This window comes from Macrobrachium nipponense, chromosome 5, assembly GCF_015104395.2.
Source record: "Macrobrachium nipponense isolate FS-2020 chromosome 5, ASM1510439v2, whole genome shotgun sequence".
Lineage (NCBI taxonomy): Eukaryota > Metazoa > Arthropoda > Malacostraca > Decapoda > Palaemonidae > Macrobrachium > Macrobrachium nipponense.
The window spans coordinates 128,729,629-128,756,554 of record NC_061107.1 but is presented as its reverse complement, the minus strand read 5'-3'; the positions used below and the strand labels follow the sequence as shown (position 1 = coordinate 128,756,554).

The window sequence follows — 26,926 nt, the reverse complement described above, 5'->3', positions numbered from 1 at the left end:
CAAAGTATTGTGTCCAAAGGTCCGGGCTGGAGTTGGATCCAAGGTCCACCTCCACCCAACACCTTCTATCAAGAACCAAGAGCGGAATTGATAGAGTCAAACATTTAAAATTTCAAGGTCACTTGTTCAGCGCGCCAAAGAAGGACTCAGACAAACTAAGAGTAATCTTAGTTTGCGACAAGTTCAAGATGCTGACCATTTCACAGGTGCGGACCTTACTTCTCCGTGGGGCCGTCACCACCTCTATAGATCTTATAGACGCCTACTATCATGTCCCGATAGTAAGACACTTCCGCCCGTTCCTAGGCTTCAAGTTAGGGAACCAAGCCTTCTCCTTCAAGGTAATGCCCTTCGGGCTCAACATAGCCCCCAGGATATTTACAAAGTTGGCGGATACAGTAGTCCAGGAACTAAGGTCTCAGGGAATCATGGTAGTAGCCTATCTGGACGATTGGCTCGTGTGGGCCTCAAGCATCGAAGATTGTCGCAAAGCAACTGCCACGGTCATCCGTTTTCTGGAATACCTAGGATTCAAGATAAACAGGACAAAGTCCCGCCTAATCCCGGCGTCCCGTTTCCAGTGGCTGGGAATTCATTGGAATTTGGATTCACATACTCTGTCAATCTCGCCGTTGAAAAGGAGAGAAATAGCCAAGGCAACCAGACAATCTCTCAAATGCAAACAGACGTCCCGGAGAAACCAAGAAAGGATCTTAGGTTCTCTCCAATTCGCTTCAGTGACGGACGTCCTGTTGAAAGCCAAACTGAAAGATATAAATCAGGTTTGGCGTCAAAAGCGAACAAAAGAGTCCGGGACAGGTTAACTCCGATTCCGGCGATCTTACGGAAACGTCTTCGTCCCTGGGCTGAGGTCAAGAACTTGTCAAAGACAATTCCACTACAATTCCCTCCGCTGGCCTTAGTGATCCACACAGATGCATCACTAACAGGTTGGGGAGGGTACTCACAGTACAAGAAGGTACAAGGAACTTGGTCCCTTCAATTCCGCCAGCTTCATATCAATGTGCTGGAAGCCATGGCGGTTTTCCTCACCCTGAAGAAGATTCGCCCAGCCAAGAAATCTCATATCAAGCTGGTGCTCGACGGTGTAATGGTAGTACACTGCATCAACAGGGGAGGTTCCAAATCAAGCCACGTGAACCATGTCATGATAGCCATCTTTTCACTAGCAGGCAAGAACAAGTGGCACCTATCAGCCACTCACCTTGTCGGAATAAGGAACGTGGTGGCGGATGCGCTATCACGCTCAGTCCCACTGGAGTCCATATGGTCTCTGGACAAGAAGTCATTCAGTTGGGTATGTCAGCTAGTACCGGGGCTTCAGGTTGATCTCTTCACCACGGAGTCGAACCACAAACTCCCTTGTTATGTGGCCCCCAACCTGGACCCTCTGGCTTATGCCACGGACGCGTTGGCTATAGATTGGAATTAATGGAAGAAGATTTACCTTTTTCCTCTGGTGAATCTTCTCATAAAAGTTCTGAACAAGCTCAGGACATTCAAGGGTCACGTGGCTCTGATAGCTCCCAATTGGCCCAAGAGCAATTGGTTCTCTCTTCTGCTGGAGTTGGGCCTCTGCCCTCAACGGATTCCCAACCCCAAGCTGTCACAGCTAGTGCAAACGCGGACTGTGTTCGCTTCCTCAGGAATTTAGAAAGCCCTAACTTTATGGACTTCATGAAGTTTGCAGCTCGGAGGGATGCTGATATCGATCCTCAGAACCTCATGTTCTTAGAATCTGATAAACGTGAATCAATCCTTCGTCAATACGATTCAGCAGTTAAAAAACTGGCTGCTTTCCTGAACAGATCTAATGCACAAACCATGACCACAACTCTTGCAATCTCCTTTTTCAGGTCATCATTTGAAAAAGGTTTGGCAGCTAGTACTATCACTACTACCAAATCAGCTCTGAAAAAGATTTTCCAATTCGGTTTCAAGATAGATCTAACGGATTCATACTTTACTTCTATCCCCAGAGCTTGCGCAGATCTAACGGATTCATACTTTACTTCTATCCCCAGAGCTTGCGCCAGGCTCAGACCTACTGAGAGGCCCAAGTCAGTGCCATGGTTCTTAAATGATGTACTTAAGTTGGCCTCAGATACTAACAATACCTCGTGTGACAATCTAGCCCTATTGAGGAAAACACTTCCTCATAAGCTTAGCCTCAGGAGCTAGAATCTCAGAACTGTCGGCCTTATCTAGAGACCCAGGTCATATAGAATTTCTCCCTTCAGGGGAAGTGATACTTTCTCCAGATCGACAATTTCTTGCCAAAAATGAGGATCCATTAGATAGGTGGGCCCCCTGGAAAATTGTTCCGCTTCCACAGGACCCATCCCTATGCCCAATCACTTCATTGAAAGCTTACTTAGACAGGACAACTTTGAAATCTTCTGGACCTCTATTTATTAGAGAAAAAGGTGGCACTATTTCCCTAAAAGCTATTAGGCAACAAATTTTATATTTTATCAAACAAGCCAACCCGCAGTCCTTCCCACGGGTACATGATATTAGGGCTATAGCTACCTCAATAAACTTTTTCCAACATATGAAATTCGAAGATCTGAAGTAGTACACTGGCTGGAAATCTCCGACAGTATTCAAACACCATTATCTTAAGTCCTTAGAAAACACAGTTTCCCCCGATACCGCCGGAGATAGTAGTCAGTAGTCTAGCTTATGTCTCTCCTTTGCCTTCTCCTTCCTACCGGCCTCATTAGCATTCTTGCCTTAGCCCAGTTATGTCACAGCCGTACTGGTCCTTGGATGTAACATATTGTACATATTAATTAGTTCATAAGAACCTTCCATCTAAATGTGTATTTACTATGATGATTTGTGTTTTATGATAGTTTTAAGGTTATTTAGTATTTATGTTACCCGTTTGTAACTTAATCTGGATTATAATGAACTAACCTTAATTGTTTTTCATTTGCCCTTTGGAAAGTATTTTATGTTCTTTCTTTTCCAAGCTTGGTATTTTCTCTGGTACTAATTCACGGAGCGACACGGGCCAAGCCCAGAAAAGGGATTTTGACGTAGGAAAAATCTATTTCTGGGCGAAGGACCCGTGTCACCCAGTGAAATCCCACCCTTATCTTTTTCCCCCCTGTGTACACCAAGCTTGGGTGCTATCTGCAGAGATGTCGTCAGAAGCGCTAGCTACACAGTAGCAGGTGGTGAGCCTTAGGTCGGCTCCTTTCTTTTTGAGGTTTTTTGATGTAGGAAGAGGCTAAATGGAAAAGGACCTGTGGTAGTGGTTTCACTTGCCCCAGAACCCATACCGACACCTTTTAATAAAGGTGAGCGAGCCAGAATAATCTGGCATTTCCAATTTAGCTGTTCTCTGGTATTATAACAATATTTTACCTTAGAAATAGTGCTAAAGGAACCTATTTCACTGGCCGACACGGGTCCTTCGCCCAGAAATAGATTTTTCCTACGTCAAAATCCCTTTTTAGTTTGTTTCCTCAGTATGTTTCTAGAATCAAATTTTTTACATTGATTTCAGTTAACAAGGTAGCTAAGTATTGTATCATGATTCATAGATTTTAGTTTCATATTTTAATACCGATTATCAAGTTGTTACTATTCTTGAGGACACACAGTTTTTTACACGAGATTCTCTGCATTTTTAACGTCTGTCAGTATGGTTAATGAAAAGTAAGTTAGTCTAAATAGCGTTTATATCAATTTGAATTAGCTGTCGGATAATTCAGTAAATTTCAGGATACAAGGTATCCCCCAGGTTTCTTAATCAGATTAGTTTTGTCCATAAGGTATCTCATTAAGTTTCAGGATGCTTGTTTTTTAACTTAATTTATTGTGAGTTATCAGGTAGGGCAGGATGTTTCAGATTTACATAGCATTCAGTCCCATTTTCTGTCCGTATTTTATCAGTGAATAGGTAGTTAGGCTACATTTTGACTAGTGTAGCTTGTTAACGAGGTCTTATTTATAGTATATATATATAACTTATTATCACTTCTGAAGTTACTAATTTTCAATATATCTCTATTCACCTAGAACTGAGTTCCCTGAAGTTCTTATATGAACATTGTAAGTTTAATTGATTTTATGAAATTTATTTGTGGTATTCAGTTTAGTTAAAATTGACCTCCTTAGCATAGTTTTGCCCAGGAAGTTTTTATATAGTTAAATGAAGTTTACTTTACAGTAGGGACTTGGAGCGAAGATTTTTGTATGCTCCTCGTACTGTTGTTCCTTAGCTTGATTCAGTTAACTTCATTATATCCAAATTCTTATTTGCTCGTGGGTCTTGCAGCATTGTCTTCTTACAATAAGCATTGGCACTTTTACTTTAAAACATGAGTTCTGTACAATCCTTGTTTTGTAAAGGAGGAATTTCAGTCTTCTGAAAGTCAGGAAATATTTCAGAATTTATTTTATTGATTTTATTGCAAATTTTATGATAATTATCTACTGATTAAAGGAGAGATTGTAGTGCATCATGCCAGAAACATTATTATTATGTTTCAAATGCCAAGACACTCTTGGCATTTGAAGGTGCCAAATCGAACGTGTTAATTTAAGAGTAGTTGTGTATGGTTGACAATACTATTGTAAATTTTTTTATACGTAAGCGGACTTTGGTACCACTGACAGTGATACTTGAGGTAACTAAAGTCATAAATAAACTCTAATTCAAAATTGTACTTGATTGGGAGTTTGGTACTATTTACAATGGTATTTTAGGTAAATGAATTATTCACTACTGGAATACATGACCTATATGCTAATTTGGGTTTGCTTTTAATGGTGTTTTAGGTATAGTATTTAAATTTTTGCTTTAAAGGCAGTTAGCTATTGTTAACAACATCATAGTTCTATGGTTCACTCTTAAGGAGGGTTTGATCAGGATATTTTGTGGTATATGAATGAATTATCAAACTCGGTTTAAAAAGTTTGTCTGAATGCTACATTGATAAACTAGACTTTTCTCAAGGATTCATATCATCATGAAAACTAGCTAGCACTATATTTCACTAGTGCTAAATAATTTCATATTTTTATTACAAAGAGGAAATTGATTTCCTAGTGTACTTCTTGGCTATTTAATTAGCTGTTATTATTGTGCAAGTCACAAGTATTTCTTAACTAGTCAAGTTCCCACAGAGGGACTGATTTTCATGAAAGATGTTTATTGTAGTAATTAATGTTAAATTTTTTAAATTTGAACATCAAAATGTTAAGAGATAGAGAATTTATTTAAAGTTAATGGAAGATATTTGATAGAGCTTTCCGTTATCGCTTTCGTCTTTACTAAGACATTGTCAAGGAATGAATGAAATAAAGTTGGAAAGAAAGTTATCAGGTAAACAAAAAGATCAAGAATGCCAGATGGTTGTCAAAAAGGGTAAAAATCAGAGATAATCCAGAATTATCGCATATCACACAATCAACCGTAAACATAGATTTAACCGTAACAGAAACTACAACATATCCATATACTCCAAAACATATGAAAACTGAATTTATTAATTTTGTTGCTTATATTTATCTACAACTTTTTTCATTATGAAAGTACCTTCTTTCTCCTCTTCCTTGTCATCATCTCATAGAAAAGACAAGGTCCTAGAAGGCTTTACATATCAAGTCCTGTTGGACTTCAAGTGAACATCTTCTTTCCTTGATGTCTAGAGGCTGTGCTAACTCCATGCAGGTGGAATGTCTGCCTTAAGTGGGGTTGACACATAGACTACCTGACTCCTCTTTTTGTTCATGAAACTTACCTGACAGATATATATATAGCTGTATTTTCTGAAGTCCGACAGAATTTAAAAATTCGCGGCACACGCAGTGGGCGGCCAGGTGGTAGTACCCATTCCCGCCGTGGGAGGCGGATATCAGGAACTATTCCCATTTTCTATTCATATTTTTTTCTGTCGCCGGTCGGTAGACAACTGTTTACAGACCTCCGCCTAGGATTTTGAAAACTTCATTAGCCGCTTAAGTATCCTAATTATTCTTTCGATTATTAACTTGGATTTGTGGCTAGGCATACGCTATCGTAAATGTTTTCATTGCATTTTATGTCTGAAGCTAGTTAGCCTAGTTTCAGACTTTGTTGTCTGCATGGTAAGGTGAGGCTACCGGAACTTTCGGTAGACACTCGCTTTATATATATGACGTTTACATGTTTTCTTTGCATAAGTTCAATGTAATTAGTGTAATGTGTCTCATTACGGAAGAAGGAGGATTCATGTACGCATTTTAGAGCGTGTTAGAATCAGGAGTTTTCCTCCACATTATCTTGATAAAACTATAGAAAGGTAAACAGAAGTTAGAAATAATGAACCTTCTAACCTCCTGTAGATTTTATTTTGCCTAACCGTGTGGTATGGCTTACGGGCCTAGAAGAAGTGTCTGCTAGAGGATTACATCAAGTATTCTTAGACTAAAGTGCTCGCTCTCCAATCAGTGTTGTGAAGTGTAGTGCCCCTTGTGTTGTGGAGGGGGCGTCAGATCGGCCCCATAATGCCTCTAGGCCTGGACCTCTGTCGGACTCCCAGGACTCTGGGAGAGGGCATGTCGAAAGCCGCAAGAGGGTTACGGGGGCTCCCCACCGATCTGGCGTCCCTTCGGCAGAACCTGTTGACGCTTCCCAGGCTGCTAAACGTCCTCCGAGGCGTCCTCCCCGCGCAAGGGTTGGAGCTCTCGGAAGGACTCGCGCCCTCTAAGAAGCTTTAGAGAAAAGGACGCTTCACGTCCTCTCTCTCGTTAGGAGGGAACGTCAGATCGGCCCCATAACGCCTCTAGGCCTAGACCTCTGTCGGACTCCCAGGAAACCAGGGAGAGGGCATGTCAAAAGCCGAAGGAAGGTTACGGGTTTTTCATGCTGATCTGGCTTCCTTTCGGCAGGTCCTGTTGTCGCTTCCCAGGCTGCCGAAGATCGAGCACGTGCACGAATCTTGAAGGATTGCTTCTCGTCCTCCGAGGCGTCCTCCCCACACAGGGGTTGGAGCTCTCGGAAGGACTCGCGCCCCCTAAAGAAGCTTTAGAGAAGAGGACGCTTCACGTCCTCTCTCTATCGTCTCGAGAGGATGAAAGAGTCCTGTGCCCTGTCAGGGCTCTCGAGTTATATTTACATAAACGAAGGAAGTAAGAGGTCCTTCGGGTAATGTATGGTGCTCAGGAAGAGACCACATTTACCCTTTTCGAAGAATGCACTGGCTCTTTTCCTAAGGGAAATATTAAGGAGGCTCATTCATCTTGCCAGAAGAGTGATTTGAGCCTCCTGCGAGTGAACGCTCATGAAGTTAGAGCTGTTTTAACCTCGCTAGCATTCCAAAAGGATTTGGTAATCAAGGACATTCTAGATTCCACCTTTTGGAGGAGCAACTCAGTATTCGTCTCCTCTCCTAATGGCGCTCCGTATACGTTATGTAACGTTCGCTTTACTTCGAAAAAGCAAGCTGATAAGTTTGACGTCCGGCAAGCTGCTTTGCACAGTCAAACAACTTATGTCTCTGGTTCGGCATAAGAAGGGCAATTTAGACGTGAAGAAGTTTTTGGAGGTGCTCGACGTCCTATAGTGGAGACATTCTCCAGGACGCTCGGCAAGCACCTTGCGAGGGTGTCTTTCGGATGCTCGGCGTTCCTTTGCTGAGTGCGTTTCTGGAGATGGTCTTTTGCATTACTAAGACGCAAGTTGTCGCACAGGCGGCCACTGTCTTTGTAAGAAGGTATGAAGGTCTTTAAGGCCCGTCTTGAAGACGAAAGCCATACGTCTTCCTTTAGTGTTCACACACTTCAGGAGCAGCGTGCGGCTCTCCATGGAGACTCGCATGAGGACGTCCCTTGAAAATATTCAACGTCATATGCAAAACGCGGTTTGTCGTAACTTGAGATGTTGGAAAGGTCGCTCGCCAGGACGCCTCTTGGCGGGCCTTGCATGCATCAGGGCGCTCAACGAGTTCCTCTCTGAAACGTCGTTCAGAAGACTTGGTGTTCTCTGCTCAGACACGCTCGTAGCTAAGCAGGACGTTTTTTGAGGAAGCTCAGGCAGGACGCTTTCCAGGACGCTCGCGGAGGACGCTTTTGAGGACGCTCGCAGGACGCTGCAGGACGCTAGCAGGACGCTTTTGAGGACGCTCAGCAGGACGCTTTTGAGGACGCTCAGCAGGACGCTTATGAGGACGCTTTTGTGGACATTCGCCAGGACGCTTCGGTGGAAGCTCGGCAGGACGCTTTGCGAGAGTAAAGGCGTCTTATTTGCTGTTCACGACGTTTCTTAGGACGCTTTGACGCTTTAATAAACGCTCGTCAAGACAAGGTTTTTTCAGGACTCTCCACAGGACATTCCTTTACAGAAAAAAGGATTCGGAGTTAGCGGAGAGACATACCCGAATTTTTTCTTCGATCCCTCTTTCCTCTTCATCGATTTCTCTGAGAATCGGGAAGATTATATACTCGGATTCCTGGGTGACTTTCGGTCATGTTAAAGGGTTTTCCCCTATTAGCAAAGTGCTAATAGTTTTGTCAAGTAAGGACGTTTTCCCCATTGTCAAGATACTAAACGTTTTGTCATTTAAGTGGGGGACCCCTCATAAATGGGGTAGTTCTCATTGACATAGATTTTAACGTTTTTATCGTTTAAGCGGATAAACTCGTTAACAAATTTCGGAAGAGCTCTCATTCATTTTCAGAGGCTCATCCGGGGAGTAAGAAAAAGACTTGTAGACTAGATCCAGGAAGTCTTATGTCCAATATCATAAGAACATTGAACGGTCCTTTTCGATCCTCGGTTCTCTCTTGATGATCTCTATTCGAATATTACTCCCTTTTCTTGGAAAAGAGTCTTGGCAAAGAGTCAAGGAGTTCTTTTAAAAAGCCTCATTCATTAGAGCGTGGACAGTCGTTTTCCTTTCTTTCTCTCTTCCTCGTCGAGGAAAGATGTAGTAGAGAATTCGATGTTCAAATTACTACAATACTTACGTAGTTTATCTTTGCGTCATTTTGCTAACGCATGGGTCAAGTCATATACGCATATCGTATTTACCTCTGCGGATAGAAGCCGAAAGAACTGTTGTTCTAATGTATTTATTTGACACTCCCTTCAACCTTCCAAGAGTTTTCGGAGTAAGAACAACTCTTCAGGTATTGTTACGACAACACCGACTCAGCTTCTGTTTTTAGCGAATTCTGTTTCGTTTAAATAGACCTGCTTGAGAGTTTCCTTTTGCTCGATATCATACCTATTCCTTCGTAAAGGGAGTAGCTGGCAACTCAGGCAGTTAGTATTCTGTTCACCATTGAAGCTTTCCTTCGAGGAAGACTTCTCCTTCACTCTCTTTGATAGAGATCGAAGGTGGTCGATCTCCAATCCTTAGTTTGTTTTCTTGAAGGAAAGAATTTAGGATGGAGATCGTTGTTCAGAATCCTATAAATATACTACGTATATTAACCTCGCGACATGATTCTACTAAGCAGTTGAATTGTCCGAGGGGTAGGCGCATATCCTAGTTATTCTACGGATTGCGACTTAGACGAGAAGTATTCTAATTGAACTGCAACTCTGGGTTGCCTGCAACCTCCCAGGAGTTTGTTTCAATTTTATATACTTATGGTTTTGTCACGACAACACCATTTCAACTTTTATATTTACCGAAATTAGTTTCGCCTAAATATAATTGCTCGAGCATATCTTTTATGCTCGGTGGTTCTAGCCGAACGCATTCCTTTGTGGAATATGGATTACCTGGCAACTCAGGATGACGAGTCAGCGGGAGCTCAAGCTCAGCTACTGCGTATTGAACTGCCTGATAGCAGCTCGGTATCAGCTGGGCCTCCGAGATGCACGGTTGATTATGTCTCTCTCTCTCTCCTGCTTTGATTGACTACCGAACCGTATCTCTGCCCAACAATCATGGACTTAGGTCTCTGATTAACGGGGTTTCTCGCAATTATGAAGGAACATCTACTGCTGTGACGATAGATTCCATCGCCTTCGATATTGCGAGAATTTTTCAACAGAGATCTCTTAGACTCTTTCATCTTTCTGTTTAACGCACGGTAACAGAAGTCTGTACAAGTCTCCCGCTGCATCGCACTGCGATAATGCGAATGATTTTGCAGACATCTGGGTTTGTCTTTAAAATATCTCATATTCGTAGGTGTACAATTGTTCATTGTTCAACCCGAATTAACAGATATGTCAAAAGACATCGCCTACTCTCCGACCTGACAGCTCTACTTCCAAATGTTCAGCCCATGAGAAGCAGTTCTTCAGGCAGCTTTCCCCTGTGTTTTCATTACTGAAGAACGCCCCGCTTTCATTGCAACTACGACTTCTCACCGGACAGCAATGAAATAGCGGTTAGCGTTTTCAGTCATTGGTAGGCACAGGTTCAGAATCTTGAGAATCCTTATCTCGATTTGTCTGTGAAGACGTAGGTTGCATTCAATGTCTACCTTCGTCTTCAACGGTACAGAGCGATAAGATCTTCAAGAGTAATGGCAGCCTCTTGGCCAAGGCAAAGCAGTGCTGCCTATTTTCAGTGTTCAATCGGAGGAGGCCGTTTCTGGAGATAGTGAAGGGAAATGACTGTTTCTCCACCTCGACCTCTGTGAAGTTCCTTATGGTTCTATCTTTCCGTCTGAAGTATGAGATAAGCTAGAAGTCCTAACTATTGTAGAATATGCAAATATGTTGTTGACGGCCTCTAGGCTCAGAGATTCGGTTCTGTCAAACAACAAAGCTTCACGATCTTTGAGGTCTGTGGAGATCTTAAAATTCTCTGGATCAAAGGTTCCGACATGGAACTTAGACGTAGTCTGAGTTTCTGATGCCAAAAGCAATTCGAACCTATCCTTTCTGCGAACTTAATACACGTGACCAGAAAGGCTAATATTCTAACCGCTCTAGCCACGGCAAAGAGGGTTAGTGAGGTTTTAGCCATCATCAGAGGTTTTGGCTTTAAAGGACATAATGCGGTCTGTCCTCTTAAGCATTCCGTTCTTGATAAGAACGAAAACCTGTCTAACCCTTGACCCGAAGGCTTGGAGACCAAGGGTATGGCACAAATTATTGGGCAAGGGCATTAGAGAGTCCTGTGCCCTGTAGGGTCTCTCAAGTTTTATCTTGATAAAACTATAGAAAGTCAAGGTCAACGGACAATCTGCGGTGTTCCGTAAAAAGACCAGACTGGTTCATGTCCAAAAACACCCTGGCATTATAGCCAAGGAGTTCTTTTAAGAGGTCTCATTCATTGTGTTTGCATAAAGATTTGAGATTTTTTCTTAATATGAATGCTCAAGAGGTGAGGGCGCGGCCTCGGAAGCATTTCAACAGAGCGTGACACTCGGTAACATCCTGAGTGCCACGCTTTAGCGAAGCAACTCTGTGTTCGCTTCACACTCCCGACGGGATGTGAAGACGACATTTCAGATCCGTAAGTCGCTAGGACCATACATATCCGTAGATATATTATTGGGGGCAGGAAGCAACACGAATCCTATCCTATAGAAAAGGGATAGGTGTGCTTTTAACTTTGAAGGGTTGGTCGCTTGAGGCTCGTTCCTTTTCTTTAGCCTAGAAGTTATGGAACTAACTTTGATAGGTTAGGTCAGGTGGTGGTTTTAGCTTCGTTGCCCTCAGAAGTATGGTCGTATGGTCTAGTCACATTGTGGTCACGCCCCCGTTGACAGATCATTTAGAGCACACCAGCATTACAGGTCTCTACCTCGCTGGCAACTCTAGTAACGCAGAAGCAGACTTTGGTGACAGTAATCAGGAAGTCGGCTATGCTAACAGGTGAGGAACTAAGATGTATATCATCTACTTAATTTAGTTTCCCAAAAAATCCTATTCTGTCTCTTCCCACCATCCGAAGGTGGGATTCAGCTATATATATATCTGTCAGGTAAGTTTCATGAACAAAATGTTATTGTTATAATACAATTAAGTTTGTTCATACTTACCTGGCAGATATATATAATTAAAGTGCCCACCCACCTCCCCTCAGGAGACAGTGGCACTGATAAAATATGAATAGAAAATGGGAATAGTTCCTGATATCCGCCTCCCACGGCGGGAATGGGTACTACCACCTGGCCGCCCACTGCGTGTGCCGCGAATTTTTAAATTCTGTCGGACTTCAGAAAATACAGCTATATATATATCTGCCAGGTAAGTATGAACAAACTTAATTGTATTATAACAATAACATTTTTTCTTAAGCCGAGGTACTTAGAGAAGTCTGTATGTATACTCGCTTTTTGCTCCGTATTTGCACAATTCTGGATTATGCACTTGCAGACAGAGGGTTCACATGCAATGGGTTGCCAATGTAAGATATTAAAGGGTAATGTGGTGACCCAAGTTCATGTGATCATGCAGAAACTCAGGATATTTTTTGTTCATCTAAGACCCCTGATGTGTGCATGCACTAAAGTTTTTTTTAGTGTTTGTCCATACCCTTTACTACTTTGGAGTTGGCTATTGCAGGAAGGTTTATATTAAGGCTGACCAGGATTCAGAGCTTTCATATTCTGTTCATAAGTCAACCTCAGATTCTGGCTAAGTGATTGTTACCACCAGGTCCATCATTCATGTCCACAACCCTACACTCTAGAGATGAGGTTGTCATTATAACTGCTGAGATCTCAGCTTGGTTGTAGTAAGTTGGATCAGGTTAAAAGGTTCCCTGCTGCCCAGCATATTGCACAAAGTACTTCCCCTGCCATTAACATGCCAGAGGAAGTTCTGTATGACAATGGATATAGAGACTAATCCCCTTCAGGTTGACTCAGTCTGCAGACCGACAATGAGACCCCCCGAAGGGACTCAACAAGGTATTACTTCCTTAGTTTCTTTCCAGGCAGCATTGTGGCTTAACCTTATATTGAACACACTTGCCAACTTTGCCATCACTGGAATCTCATTTGTAGATGAGATGACAAAGCTCTCGAGGTTGTGGTGTTGGGAGGAAAAGCAATGACTTCTCTGGCCATAGTGCAAACTTGACAAACCTAATCCTAAAAAGACATCATGTTCTCCTCCTGACAAGTTTTTGGTCGAGACTAGTTTCATTCCATTGGTTCTGTGCGCTTTCCAAAATGTAAAGCTAAGGAGGCAGTGGAGAAGAGGCTCTATTACTGTAGGATGACTGATAATTTTTTCAACTGCACGCAGCTTATTAAAGGCAAGCTTAAATAGCCTAGGTTAAAATTACACGTAGAACTTTGATTCTGAGATTTTGTAAAAACTAACTTGCTAATCTGGGTTAGGATGGCTTATGCCAGCATGGGTCCTTGCCTATTGAATGGTAGTGTACTGAACAGTATAAGAGGCCTAGTGTGGAAATTTGAAATCTGCCCAGTGACCAACAGTGAATATAATGTTATTGTAGTAACACTAATTTACAAGAGAAGCTCCAGCTTCCACCATTTAACTTTTCCACTCACAATACAGAAATTATAGCATGCAATGAAGCTACTTCCATTAGGGTATCAAAATAAAAAGGGATGATATTGCTTGAAGGTTATGATACATGTATAAAAGATCAATTTTGAATTGTAACTTTATGCTATTTTTACAATGTTTTTTTACAAGGAAAAAAGCAAAAGAATTAATATAAGTTTTAGTTTTATTTGTGCTTAAATAATTTCTGCATACAATTTTTTTCATATCACTAAACAATGGACGGACTAGATAACTATGCACCATGAAATATCATAATGAGATCACAGGGACTTCACCGAAACAAGTGAGCCATCCTATATATTACAGATACAATTCATGTCTTCCAAACTTAGTTATTCATCAATCTTATGAAGTTGCACTTATGTCAACCACATACAATGACAATTACAAGAGGCTAGAGAATATGAAAACAACAGATTAGAAAAAGAAGTGGTTAAAAACATGCATCATTACAGGACTTTTACCCAAGTTTGTATCTCTGAAGGATTATTTCCAGATTCGGTAAAAAGATCCTCACTTTAGTTACAAATACGTACTCCTCTCATCTCCTGCTATAAAGAAAGGGTGCTATCAGATTTCATTTTAGGACAAGCTAAGTATGCAAGTATGCACAAAAGTGCTAACTTTCTTTACATAATGTACGAAATTAGGTTATTCTTCATTTATGGTACAAATAAATAAAACATGAAAGCATTACCTAATACACAAATATAACAATGACTAATAACAGCACACGTGGCCCAAACAATTATATACGTACTGTATTTCAAAAGTCATCTTGCATAAAATCATGTACATCACATTTTACAAACCACAAAACTAATACACTCATACTCAAAAATATAAAAAATTACACTGTTTAATACTTAACACTTCACTCTATGTTGTGGTCTCCAATATCTGTTGAAGGTGTACGACAGAAAGGGCAGTGGCCTTTTTGCAGTACCTGAAGTATGTAATCATCAGTATGGAACATCTGAAAGTAAAATAAATATTTAAAATGACAATCCAAAATTTTTTTTACAAAAGTATAACAGAAGTGACAGTCATATTGAGATGATCATATCAGACACACCATTGCCCTACAAAGCCTTATATGTAAGTGTTCACAAATTATATTTCACAAAAACAGAAGACTAAAAGTGACTTCTTAAAAACACTACAAGATTCCTTGAGACAATGGTCAGATGAAGTTCTTGTTTGCATAATAAAATTACCCAATCATAAGTTGGCACTCAAGACTTTTATATTTTTACTCTGCAAAAGCCTGCTGGACAAGGTGCTTAACATTTAAGAGCCATGCAATAATCTTACCAAGTTATACATGTTTTTTCTAACAAGTAAATTTATTTTATTTTGTAAAATTATAATTACACAACTGTATCTGCACACTACTTGCAAATTATAAAAAAGAATATGTTAGAGGTAAGCATATCTACAAGCTGGCACAAAAATATGAATCTAAAAACCAAATTGAAACACGTAATTATCACTGACTTTAATGACTTGTAATTTTGGTTTAAAAAACAGCGCAATGCTGCTGAAAGTCATCAAGGGTACCTTCAAATTCATTTTTACAATTTAATTGGGTTCTTCAGTGTCATTAATCATGGGGAAAAAATTAGTTAAGATTTTTTATCAGAAAGATGAGCCATTATTGGCATTTTAAATTTTATGGTGGCCATTTTCTTTTTTGTCTTTTTTGGGCCTTAATATTCAAAATACTGCTTGGTAACCTTTTTGCATTCAGCCTGTCCAAATCCTTTAGGATCAATTGGTTACCAAATTTTGGCTGAGCTTGTCTGTCACTACGTTCCTCTTTCCTGGAATGTATTGGGCTGACAGCTCGACTGAGTGGGCTACGGCCCACTTGTGCACCTGCAACGTCAACTGGTGCAACGGGAGGGACACTAGGCTCCCATTTGTTGACGTATGCCACAACCATGGTGGTGTCACTCATCAACACCACTGAGTGTCCCATCATCCGTTCCTGGAACTCTTGGAGAGCGAGGAACTCTGCCTTGAGCTACAGGACGTTGATGTGAAGGCGCTTGTCACGATGGTCCCACACACCTGCAGCCAGCAACTCCTGCAGGTGTGAGCCCCATCCCTCGGTCGACGCATCTGAGAACAGCAGCATCTCCAGGAGGGAGTGTGGAGAGGCACTCCTCTTACGAGGTTCCTGTCATCCAGCCACAAGGCTAGGTCCTGCCTCACCTCCTCCGTGAGAGGCACGGGGAAGTACGGTGGGTCTCTTGCCTGTGACCAACACTCCTTTAGCCTCCACTGAAGAAACCGCAGGTGAAGACGCCTGTGAGGGACTAACTACTCGAGAGACGACAGGTGACCGATCACGACCTGCCACTGCTGAGCTGGCTGCTCCTGTAGGGACAGGAACCGTCCGGCTGCCTCCCTGAACCTGCTGATCCACGAGTCTGCGGGGAAGGCTCGCCCTGCTACCGTGTCGATCAGCATCCCCAGGTACTTCATCCTCTGACTTCTCGAAATTTACCACGATCCCGAGACCGCCTGTGGGGCGGTAGAGAGACCGAAACAAAGTGCCCTGAATTAGTACACTGTCCCGTTGAGGATAAAGCGGAGGCACTTCCTGGAGGACTGGTGGATGGGTATCTGAAAATACGCATCCTTCAGGTCCACAGAAAGCATGACGTCGTTCTCCCTGACAGAATCGAGCATGGAGCGTGTCGTTTCCATCGTGAACAGAGTCTGGCGAACGAATCGGTTCAAGGGATAGAGATTTATCACCAGGCGCCAGCCCCCGATGACTTTTCCTGGAAAAGTCAGCTGTAGAAGCCCAGCAACTGATCCCTTACAATCTCCACAGTTCGTTTGCTCTGCATGGCTTCTACATCCTGCCGAAGAGCTACATCCCTGGCAGAACCGGGAACGTACGTCTGCTCTTGGACCGGGTTGGAGGTGAGGGGTGGCCATGACTCGAAGGGTAGCAGATGTCCCTCCCGAAGGACGTCCACTATCCAGGTCTCGGCTCCGTACCGCTGCCTAGTTGCCCGGCAGCAGGTGAGTGGGAACGCTGTCTCTAGCATTTCCCCTTCATTGACTTCTTCCCGGTTCCTCCTCAGGAGGAGGGGGGCTGACAGTCCCTCCTTACAGAGGAAGTCGAAGGCTGGGTCTTTCCTCTCGACTTCGACGAGAACATCGTCTTGGCTGCAGAGGAAGCGCTACCCAAGCTCCTAGGCTTAGCCGCAGTAGTTCGAGGCTGCCCAGTCACCTTCGAGACTGCCTGGTGGACTAGGCGGTCACTGTCATCAGTGCGCCCCTGTTCCACCACAGCGTCCACCATATCTCTGGGGATGAGAGAGGAGGAACCCAGCACCGGTCCATTTCTCAGACCCAAAGCTGCCTCACGCCCTGCTGCCCTGGTAACTCGAGAGAGGACTGCGTCCCTACGTCTCAGTACCAGGTTGGCTGTCTGGTGGGCCAGGTAGGAGATTGCCCTACCCCCTGACTGACACAATCTCCCAAAAGCCGGGTCCCCTTCAGGAGTGATGTTTCCCGAGGAGGCCACCACCTTGGACACTGTGAAGGACCTCAGGTCCAGCCAGGAGACTGCTTGGAACGCTGCCATGGCAGTCGATTCCAGAGCCAGTGCCTCTTGCTGGTTCTCGGCCAGCAGATGTTGAAGAGACACACCCAGGGTTAGCCTAGCTAGCTCCGGGTTAACCTGTTTGGGCGGCAGTCGTCCTCCGAAGGCACGTAGAAGCGCCTCTGCCGTGGTAGAGGAGGGGAAAGTAGCTTAGACGACATGCCAGACCGAAAGTGATCTCTCCTGTCCAGAGACGAGAGAGTCCACCTGGCCCAACACGCTGTCGGCCAAGGCTGATAGGGCAGACCCACCATCGTCCTGGGTTCCTTCTTAGGACCCCAGAAAGACTCCAGCCTTGATGTAGGCTCGGAGGGCGGGAGCACCGATCCTTCCCCAAGGTCATTGTGCTGACAAATCGGAGCGATGACCTCTACAAACAACCTCTGGATCTCAGGAGTGACTGTGTCCTGGGGAGATGGACCATCAAGCCCATCCAGGGAGAACGCCTCCCGAGATCCTCCTCCTTCCACAAAAGAAACCACAACAGACCCCTCTTGGTCTCCTCCGACCACTTGGGCGTACGATCTGGTCAATCCCAAGAGCGTGCCAGGTTCGTAGGCCCTTGTGGAGGGACTGCGAGAAGCGCACTCCTCACGGTCGCTCCTCTCGCTGTAGCCCAAGGAGGTTGAAGGGAAAGGAGAGGAAGACCTGACACTCCCCCCCTGGCCTCCGGCAGAACCAGTGTGCCGGGGGGGCTGCAGGCGATCACCAACCCGCGATGACGATCAAGCTGCAGGCCTAGTCGCACAGTCTCCCTGGGAAGAACCACTGGACCGAGAATGGTAGCGACGGTCCCAGGCGTCAGGAGAGCTGCTACCAGTCAGCCTATCCGTCCGGTAACGGTGGGAGCAATGGTCAGGAGACCGGCAGAGTCCACTGTCGCGGTGGGAGCGTGGCCCGTCCTCATGGCGCGTCACGGTACCTGGACTAGCCGAGACTGGTCCTGGCGACCGGGGGGACCTCTTCCTCGCCTCGGCCCGTGCAAGGTCTGGTGGGACCGTTGCGTCAACCCTGGGGACTGGCAGATCGCCACAAGAGCAATCGCCGGTCTGGCGGGAGTCGCCTGAGCGACTGCCACCAGTCTTCTGCTCAGTGCCTGGGTCCTGGTGGCAAGCGGGCTCGGCTGCCTGGACCCTGGCTGCACAGTCACCCACGGGCGACCGTACACTCGGTACCACCCGCGAATGAGCGGCCGAGATGGTTCCTGGTGCCAAGGCAGAACCTCTGGTGCCAGGAGAAGAGGTACCGGTGTTAGCCGGCACCCCTCCAGTCCCCATCATCTTCTTCCTTGCGGAAGGAGAGACAGGCCCCGTTCCCAAAGGAACAAAAGACCAGCGGAAGCCCCAGCTGTCCCACCAGAGTGGGACAGACCCTTAGAGGTCTCTGAGCGAGACTTCTTTGGGGGGGGGAGGAGGCTACCTTCTTCTTCCTCGGTCGGCGTCAGTGACCCAAGTAGTTGTGACGCAAGAAAACTCTAAATCAATCAATCAGTCTTCTTCCTCGGCTGTGGGGCCTTGGAAGTCGAAGGGGAAAAGGCGGCTGCATACGACGATGACACCTTCCTCTTCGGCTTTGTCAGCTTCCTCACGACCACCGTCAGGTCCTCCATCCAGGATGGAGCTGGGGCAGTTGCCGAAGCAACAGGGCCCAGCTGCACCTGTCCGGAGGGACCTGCAGTGGGGGCAGCAACACCACGGGCTGGAGCGACGATGGCAGGAACTGGTACGGGAGTAGCAGCAACATGAACTGGCGGCAGTACAAGAGCTAGCGGCATCACAGGCACTGGCGGGAGGTCGAGCAGGGAACTCTTGGGACACCGAAAGTCAGGGTCTGGGGCGAGGGCAGCAAAACCAGGCGGCGGGATGATCTCCCTCCTAGGCAAACACAGCAGCAGAGCCTGGACTGCGGCTGTCGGTGTAACCATGGCCACATGTTGAGTGTATACCAGGTGAGGAGGAGCTGCATACCCCGGCGTCGACACCGTTGTTGTCGTCAACGTCTCTGGTCCATGGGTGACCGGCCTGGATCCACGCGCAGCCAGGTGGTACAGCAGCCCCTGAATACTCGTTGTGCTCGGGAGCCCAAGTGAGTACCGGACCTGCTCGAGATCGCCACCCATGGCAGGCATACTTGAGGAAGGAAAGGTCGGGTTAATGGGGTGGGGGGGGGAGAGTTCCCACCCCGAGCGAACGGAAGACCCCGCATACAACTGAATGTAAGGGTGCCACGCCCCCTCCTCTACACTCGACTGATCAAGTGAAGAGGCAGACCACGACACGCCCCTCGAAGGGGAAGGATCCATATGCGGGAGCTGAGACGGAGGAAGGAAAGAGGAAAACGTGTCCATAACCAGGGTGTCGCTGGAGAGCCCTCCGATGACTCATTGGCAAGCTTACGCGCCTTCTTCCTCCCCTTGTATCGCTCCCCCGACCACGATACACATACATCTCATGTCTCGGTGCGAGAGCATTCGCGCCCTCTGTACCGAGTACACAAATCATGTGGGTCAACCTCGTAGAGACCTAAAGGCCCCACACCTACGGCCCTCCACATCTGCGGCTGACTGGGGGGGGTGGGGTGGGGGATCTCTCCGGCTCGTGGCCTTCCATTTCACCACGAATAACGATATATACAATGAAAAAAACCAAGTACTTACAAGCTTTCATTTGCACAAGCACTACAGGGTTAAAGGCGAAAAGATTGTAGACTTCGTAAAGAAGTAACCAAAGCATACGACATAGCAGACGTAGCGGCGAAGAGCACTTCTTGTTCCGATGGCGGCCGAAAGCAAAGTGATGCTTCACCTACCAGTTGGGCGGGAGAACCGACTATCGGGCAAGCAGTTAACTACCGAACCACCTCGTTTGAAAGCTTACGACCGGTTCCAGCTTGGCACTGATTACATTCAATATGTTAAAGGACCGAGGGTTTCTATAACGTGTTGGAACAATTAGGTCTTCAAAAGTCACATGATACATAGTATATATGGTAGCCTGTTTCTCTTTGTACTGGTTATGGATGTACTACTAACTCAAGGAATTAGAAATGAAAACTCCATTGGCATCATTAAATGTAGATAATTTGATGATTATGACTGACACTGAAGAAGAACTGCAAGTAAGAAAATATCTTGAATAGGGTAGTATGAAGGTATATGTGGGTAAAATGAGGTTATGTCCAGCAAGCAGAGAGGGGAAAGGTTATTTGTACAAGACAGAAGAGGCCTAGATTCAAATCAAATACAGAATTTCAAATACTTAGGGTATATTTAAGCAAAGGTTGAAAACAGGATAAAGGAGCTTAGGGGAAATTGAGGATGGGACCAGGGTAGTACGTGACAAAAGAATGTCAAATATACACTGAAAAAAGATTTGACTTATTGTACTGTAATCAGACCTGTGATGATGTATGGTTCAGAAACGTGTGCATCAAGAAGGAAGTTGGAACATGAGCTGGAGTAAAAAGAAATAAGGATGTTGAGGTGGATTTTAAAGACTTTTCTGCATGACACGCTGGAAAATTAAAGTGCCAGGTGGCAAAGTTTACAGATATCATTCCCGTTCAAGGAAGGAGGTAGAGGGGGAGACAGAAGATTAGATGGAGTGATAAATTGAAGGAGAATTTGAAGAAGTGGGGCTTATTGAAGGAAGATGCTTTCAATAGGAATAGTTAAAGAAGACCCATCAAGGCAACCAATCCCTAAGACAAGGATAGCAATGGGAATAAGATAACATAGGCATGACACATACTACTATATTCTGACTGTATCTCATAGCTTTAATAATGGAAATGTGTGAAGTACAGTAAGCAATCAGGCATTCTCTGTACAATATACACATTATCTGTATTGACAAATCTACAACACTAAACCTGTACATATATACTTTAGGCAGCAAACTAATAACAGTACAAGAAATAATATAGAAAACAAAATAAATAATGCTTTTCTCTTTACATTAAACTACGAATTATGTTTGGAACTGGAAAAAGATTTATGTTGAATCCTAAACAGCTTACCTTATTACAGTGAGTACAGTGTGTGATAGGAACATCTGGCATGATGTTCTTAAAGAATTGATACCTCAGAGGCTTCGGCCAGCGACAGACAATAATGTCATGTGGTTCAAGAGCTAATAGTGCTGCTCGGTTAAGAAGAACTGGTTGATACTCAGAACCGCCAGGCTAAAGGCACAAGAAATTAACAAAAGACCCTTCAGCAAATTACATTAACAGTAAATGTGTAATTCCTTTTCTTTGAAAAGGCTCATTTATGTAACATGATAATAAAGTACAACTTATAAAAAGGGGAGATTTGAATTATATTGTTAATTCTAAAATGCACAAGATATTTTTCTGCAATAAAAATTCAGATTTAGGCAAGTACTCTGAACACTGCATGGTTTCACGATTTACTGGTCTACAAAATTTTAAGCCTGATTATTGTACAAATCAACAGGTTGAGTAATGTTTCAATTCATATAACTGGATAATTCAAATATTTCAAGTATCCCACAATTAGGCAATATATGATTAAGAAAATCTCTGATCTAAACCTATCATCAACAGACAATACATAACTTACATAAAAGCTCATAAGATTAGCAGTGAACGGATCTTCATTGTTGCTTCCATGTACAGGTGAGCTGTCCAATGTCAAAGCCTGGGCATTTCCAGAATGAGTTTGTTTCCATCTGTTATCATCATCATCATCATCATCATTTTCTTTTGATCCACCTTCCTGATCATCTGGGCCATTTCCTCCAGACTGCTGAATCAAACGTACCCCCTCTTCATCTGTAACGTCCTCCTCTAAAACAAATTCAACCACTGGAAGAATCTCTGAAAACAACAACATAATAGCAAAGGTAGTTCAGAATTTAATATCAGTAACACAACTTCCTAAATTGTACTAATATTATCGTGATAATGTAGGAATAGAAAAATGTTAATACGAATTGCAATTTTCATAAAATTTAAGCTTAGCACCAGGAACACAAAAGTGTTCAAAATTTACTATTTCAGAATTTCAAGACACTGAAGGTACTTTCAAGTCAAGTTTTCTTAAAAACTTGCCTTACTTCAATACAGTATATCTTATATTGTACTATGGACTAAACAGAAAAACCATAAGTGTAATAGTGGTCTTGCCTTTGTATTGACATTTAGTCAATATAAAATCACACAACAAACATGCTTTTATAACAATACTATTGTAAAGACATTTACTTACCAAATGACACAAAAGAATAAACAAAGGGATGCCCACAGTTAACACACTGGTTACCACTGTTGTTTACTAAAGGATTAGTGGTTGAGCAACGGTAACATAGTGGCTGGTGCTCTTCATTGTCATGAAAAGGTTTGGCACGGATTTTGAGAGCAGCCAATTCTACATCTTCCTGTAATTAAATTAATTAAGAATGCATTCAACAAGAAATCCCCTTCAATCCCACAAATTATCAAGGACTTTTGCATATATAACATCAATATTAATCATTTTAAACACCTTTATAATGCAGTAATAAACTAATGAAATATATCAAATCACCTGAAATCTTGGTGGAATACGTAGTGTTTGTAACTTATCCAAAACATATCTAGCAAGTTTAAATGCTTCTAGATTTCGTGATTGCTTGGCTAGAGTATACATGGTAGAGCTAAACCAAATTAAGGAAAATAGCAATATAAAATGTAGCCATTTATAACCCTAAAAACATGTACTCTATTCCTGGCTGACTACAGTAGTATTTAGTTTTGTTTTGCCACTAAAGTATTCATGCTCTCAAGATTCGCAGACTCACCATTCTTGGATTTGTCTGTGGAACATATCTATAAATCATTCTTGAAAAATCTAATTTGCAGACTTTTTTGTTGAGAAATATTCACTAATTACTGTATTTTGATGTTATTTTCATGACTAAATACATTTTTTATAATAAGATTTACTAATTTTTAAGTAGTAAGTTTAATATGATTAAATACCAACATTAAAATATAAAAATATAACACACACTCTCTCTCTCTCTTCTCTCTCTCTCTCAAGAAAAGGTACATGCTACTGATTTGAGTCTTTAACAATTGGTATTAGCACATATGCAAACTGTGTGTATGTGTTCATAGTGTTTTAATTGTATAGTAAAGGTGAAACATCTCTGGAAGATAAAAAAAAAAAATTTGTTTGTCATTTGCAAGTAAAGAGAAATAAATTAACACTGATTAAAGACATAAACTCCCTCTCTCTTTCGCCCGGCACAAGGCTGGCTGAATATGCCATAGTGGTAACTCACTCTCTCTCTCTCTCTCTCTCTCTCTCTCTCTCTCTCTCTCTCTCTCTCTCTCTCTCTCTCTCTCTCTCTCTCTCTCTCTCTCGGTTTTGGCTGGAATGGTTAGAAGTACGTATGTACAGCGGATCCCCCATATTCGCGTTCTCGGCATATGTACTCACGTATTCGCGGATTTCTCTATGGATCATATCTACCCATTATTTCCAGGGAATCTGTGTATTCGCAGAATGTTTCTATGAGAAAAATCCACAAATTATTGCATTTTCATATCAATTTCATGATTAAATGCACTTTGTTATAAAACTATAAAAAAAAACAGGTGTAAGCATTCTTATAAGTTTTTCTTGAGTTTGAACTAATAAAATAGGCAGTTTTAAGGGTTTTCATAGGGGTTCATAGTATTCACGGATTCTAGCAATTTGCAGGGGTCTGGAATGTATCCCGTGAATATGAGGCTTCACTGTATGTATATACAGGCAGTCCCCGGGTTACGACGGTGTCGGCTTACGACGTTCCGAGGTTACGACGCTTGTCAATAGACGTTATTTCCAGGGTTACGACGCCTACAACGCTCATCTGGGAGATGAAATTTGACACCAAAAATGCAAAATAATCAATATTTGAAGGTTTTTTTGATGAAAAATGCCATAAGAATGCAGTTTACATAGTTTTCAATGCACCCAAAGCATTAAAAGTAAGGTTTTCTTAGGTTTTTTGACAATGTTCCGGCTTACGACGATTTTTGGCTTACGACGCGTCTCAAGAACGGAACCCCCGTCGTAACCCGGGGACCGCCTGTACTTTCAAGTTTTAAGGGTACTAATGGGGGCTTGGTCCCTATCCCCCACGAATACCAAGGGTCCACTGTACAAGAAAATCCTTGCCAACAATATATTTCAACTTTGCCAGACAGCCACTGGACGCTATGAAAATGGCACATCTACCTCCTTGTCTTTATTTATAAAAGACTTAAAAAAGTATGAAAACTACCAGTAAATTTCACAATTTCTATGTATGAAAACTAGCTAAGAGAATAATAACAGCAAACTCTGCCACGATACTTCCTTTAGAAACTTCTGACAAATGCAATAAAAGTACCTACGATGTATTTTTCTGAAAAAAGCATAATTTTTAACAAAATCCATAACGTGTAGCACTATTTCTTTAGTAGCAAAATATTGCCCAAACAAACCTTCTCCATAAGATAATGAAAACTACCAGTCTCTAACTGGTGAATATAGTGCAAATGAGCTGTATGTTCATCAAGTCTCAGATGACACAACTCATTATGTTATAAGCCTTTGGGAATTGGAATGTGCTTATATATAACTTGCATTACCAAATCTCAATTTAGGTAAGAAAGATTCAATCTGTCAAATCTGGGCTAAGATGAGATACTTGGTCTCAATGGGTGAATAAGGGAAGAGCTGCAAATCATGTGTAACCCCTGCAGACTGACAGTCTTGAGCTCAGAGCCTCTTACAAAGACAGTAATATAGTCTCATATGGACTTTTAGATGTATACCCTGCTTTTTAGGATATCAACCCATACTGTTGAACTCGCACCCTAAGCACAACTTAAAAGCAAATAAAACTAGAAGATTAGGTCATAATTATGACGATTGGAGAATGGAGAGGAAATGAGAAGTAAGTGATGATTGTTCCACTTCCCTAGTCTTCTACACAAGGGACTACTTGCTTTACTGCTGACAGACCACAAGGAAGATGTCTGCAGATGCTAGTGTGTGTCACCTCATAATTCAAATTCATTATCACAGCACGTCTCTAAGGCCAAGCCATTAAAACAATGTTGACACCCAAACTTCACTTTACAAATTAGAAAATTTCATAAAAGCCTTACCTTGTGGGAAATGACCTAATTTTAAGATAATTTAGCACTCGGCACATCTCAAAAGGCTCCGATTACTTTCCAGAAAAAATATCCCATGATACTTTTACTGGTGTACTTTATCAAGATTCCTTGGATCCTTGAAAGTACAACCGTATAACAGTGCAATCAAGAATCTTGTAAGGTTTGTCTTCACAACAATCCTTGTGGCAAAAGATAGGCTGGGAGACTTTTATTTAAATGACTATAAACAAGAAAACATAAAGCTTGACAGACACACTTCAAAATATGCAAATGCCAACAATGTATACTGCCTTCAAAGTAAATTCAAGAAAAGATGCTTATCCTAATGGGTAATTATATGGTACTCCTGCTAAACTTTTCAGGAAAAAACTACTTCCCATCCTGAGAGACTTCGAGTGTTCTTTTCGATGCATGCTTCTGAAAACAATGACATGGAAGAGAATTTATCCACTTCTGAACAGACTGAGAAAAGACAGCCCTGTAAGCTTGAATGTCTGCTACTGACAAGCTATTTTCTTTCCTTGATAAGTGGCTATCTCCTATTTTCTTGGAAGATATGGCTTGGACCAGATGAATTTTCTCCCACTACAAGGAGTTCTACAGTCTAGTGAATAATTTTGCTGCCCTTCAAAAAATGCTCTGCTTTCTGAGCTGTTGTTAAATCCTCTAGGTAGGGGACCTGTTAGAGGACAATGGTTCTGATCAAAATCCTCTAAAACAGCAAAAAATCTTCAGGTTCTATCTTTCGCTGATCAAACCAAACCTACTACAGTACCATGCATATCTCTCAGTATTCCTGTACAACTGTCCTGATTAACTGAGGGAGCCTCTGCAGGTGGTGACAAGAGATCTCTGGGATGAAGGACAAAAGCAATCATTCACCCAAATATCTTCTAATGTTTATCTATTTGAGTGTGCCCAGATCATAACTGTTGCTAGAACCCATATGGAAACCTGAATGGTAGTAGGAAATCCAAGTCAAAGCAAAGGGCTTTCAAATGGAACCACTACAGCTCCACAAAATAAAATGCCAGCCTCCTGCTGATTTCTGAGCCATAAAGATCCAACTGCAAAAACAGGACCAGTCTCTTACTTCTAATAATTCTCCCTTTTCCTCTGCTGATATCAACTCCTTGCATGATGTTGAGCCTGATCAAGGCACTTTGCACCTACAGTTTCATTCCTAATTTCTCATCCAAATTTTCGGTGTTTTAGGTGGTGAGATACTCCTAGAGGAGTTTAAGGTCATAGGGAGGAGATTTAAACTTCCTATTTCGTCTGAAAGGGATCTAAAACTTTTGTCTCAAAAGGGTCTGCTATATATGGTTCCAAAACAAAGCCATATTATCTTATAGTAACTGGCAAGATTGACAAAAGCAATCTGTAATACTGAAGAACTGTTTGCAAGTCACCCTGACACAGTATAAAATTGCCTAAGGTGGGCTCAGCAAATGGTAGGTAAAAAATTAAAGGAGCATCCTTTGACCTGCCAATTGTTCTGTTAGCAGCCCAGACTAGTTTTTATTCACTTTATAATGACTTCCCAGATTAAAAAGGCCACAGCTCAAAATAACATTTTGTTATAAGTAAAATCGTCCTATTCTGTGACAAACCAAAGTACGTATAGTAGTCCAATTTTTCTATTAGATCTCTGGCAATAATGTATGAAT

At 42.8% G+C, this 26,926-nt stretch overlaps 1 protein-coding gene and 1 long non-coding RNA gene across 2 annotated transcripts in view; one reads left to right on the top strand and one right to left on the bottom strand.

Annotated features, from left to right (window-relative positions):
* Positions 1-26,926, top strand: part of LOC135215643 (uncharacterized) — a 103,316-nt gene that overhangs the window by 37,873 nt on the left and 38,517 nt on the right. The window lies entirely within an intron of this gene.
* LOC135215640 (intraflagellar transport protein 122 homolog) overlaps positions 13,636-26,926 on the bottom strand; it is a gene marked incomplete in the record, with an annotated part of 235,267 nt that continues 221,976 nt past the window's right edge. The window contains 5 exon segments of the mRNA XM_064250562.1: positions 13,636-14,450; positions 21,117-21,281; positions 21,682-21,938; positions 22,330-22,498; positions 22,648-22,756. Coding sequence (XP_064106632.1) covers positions 14,349-14,450; positions 21,117-21,281; positions 21,682-21,938; positions 22,330-22,498; positions 22,648-22,756 — 802 coding nt within the window.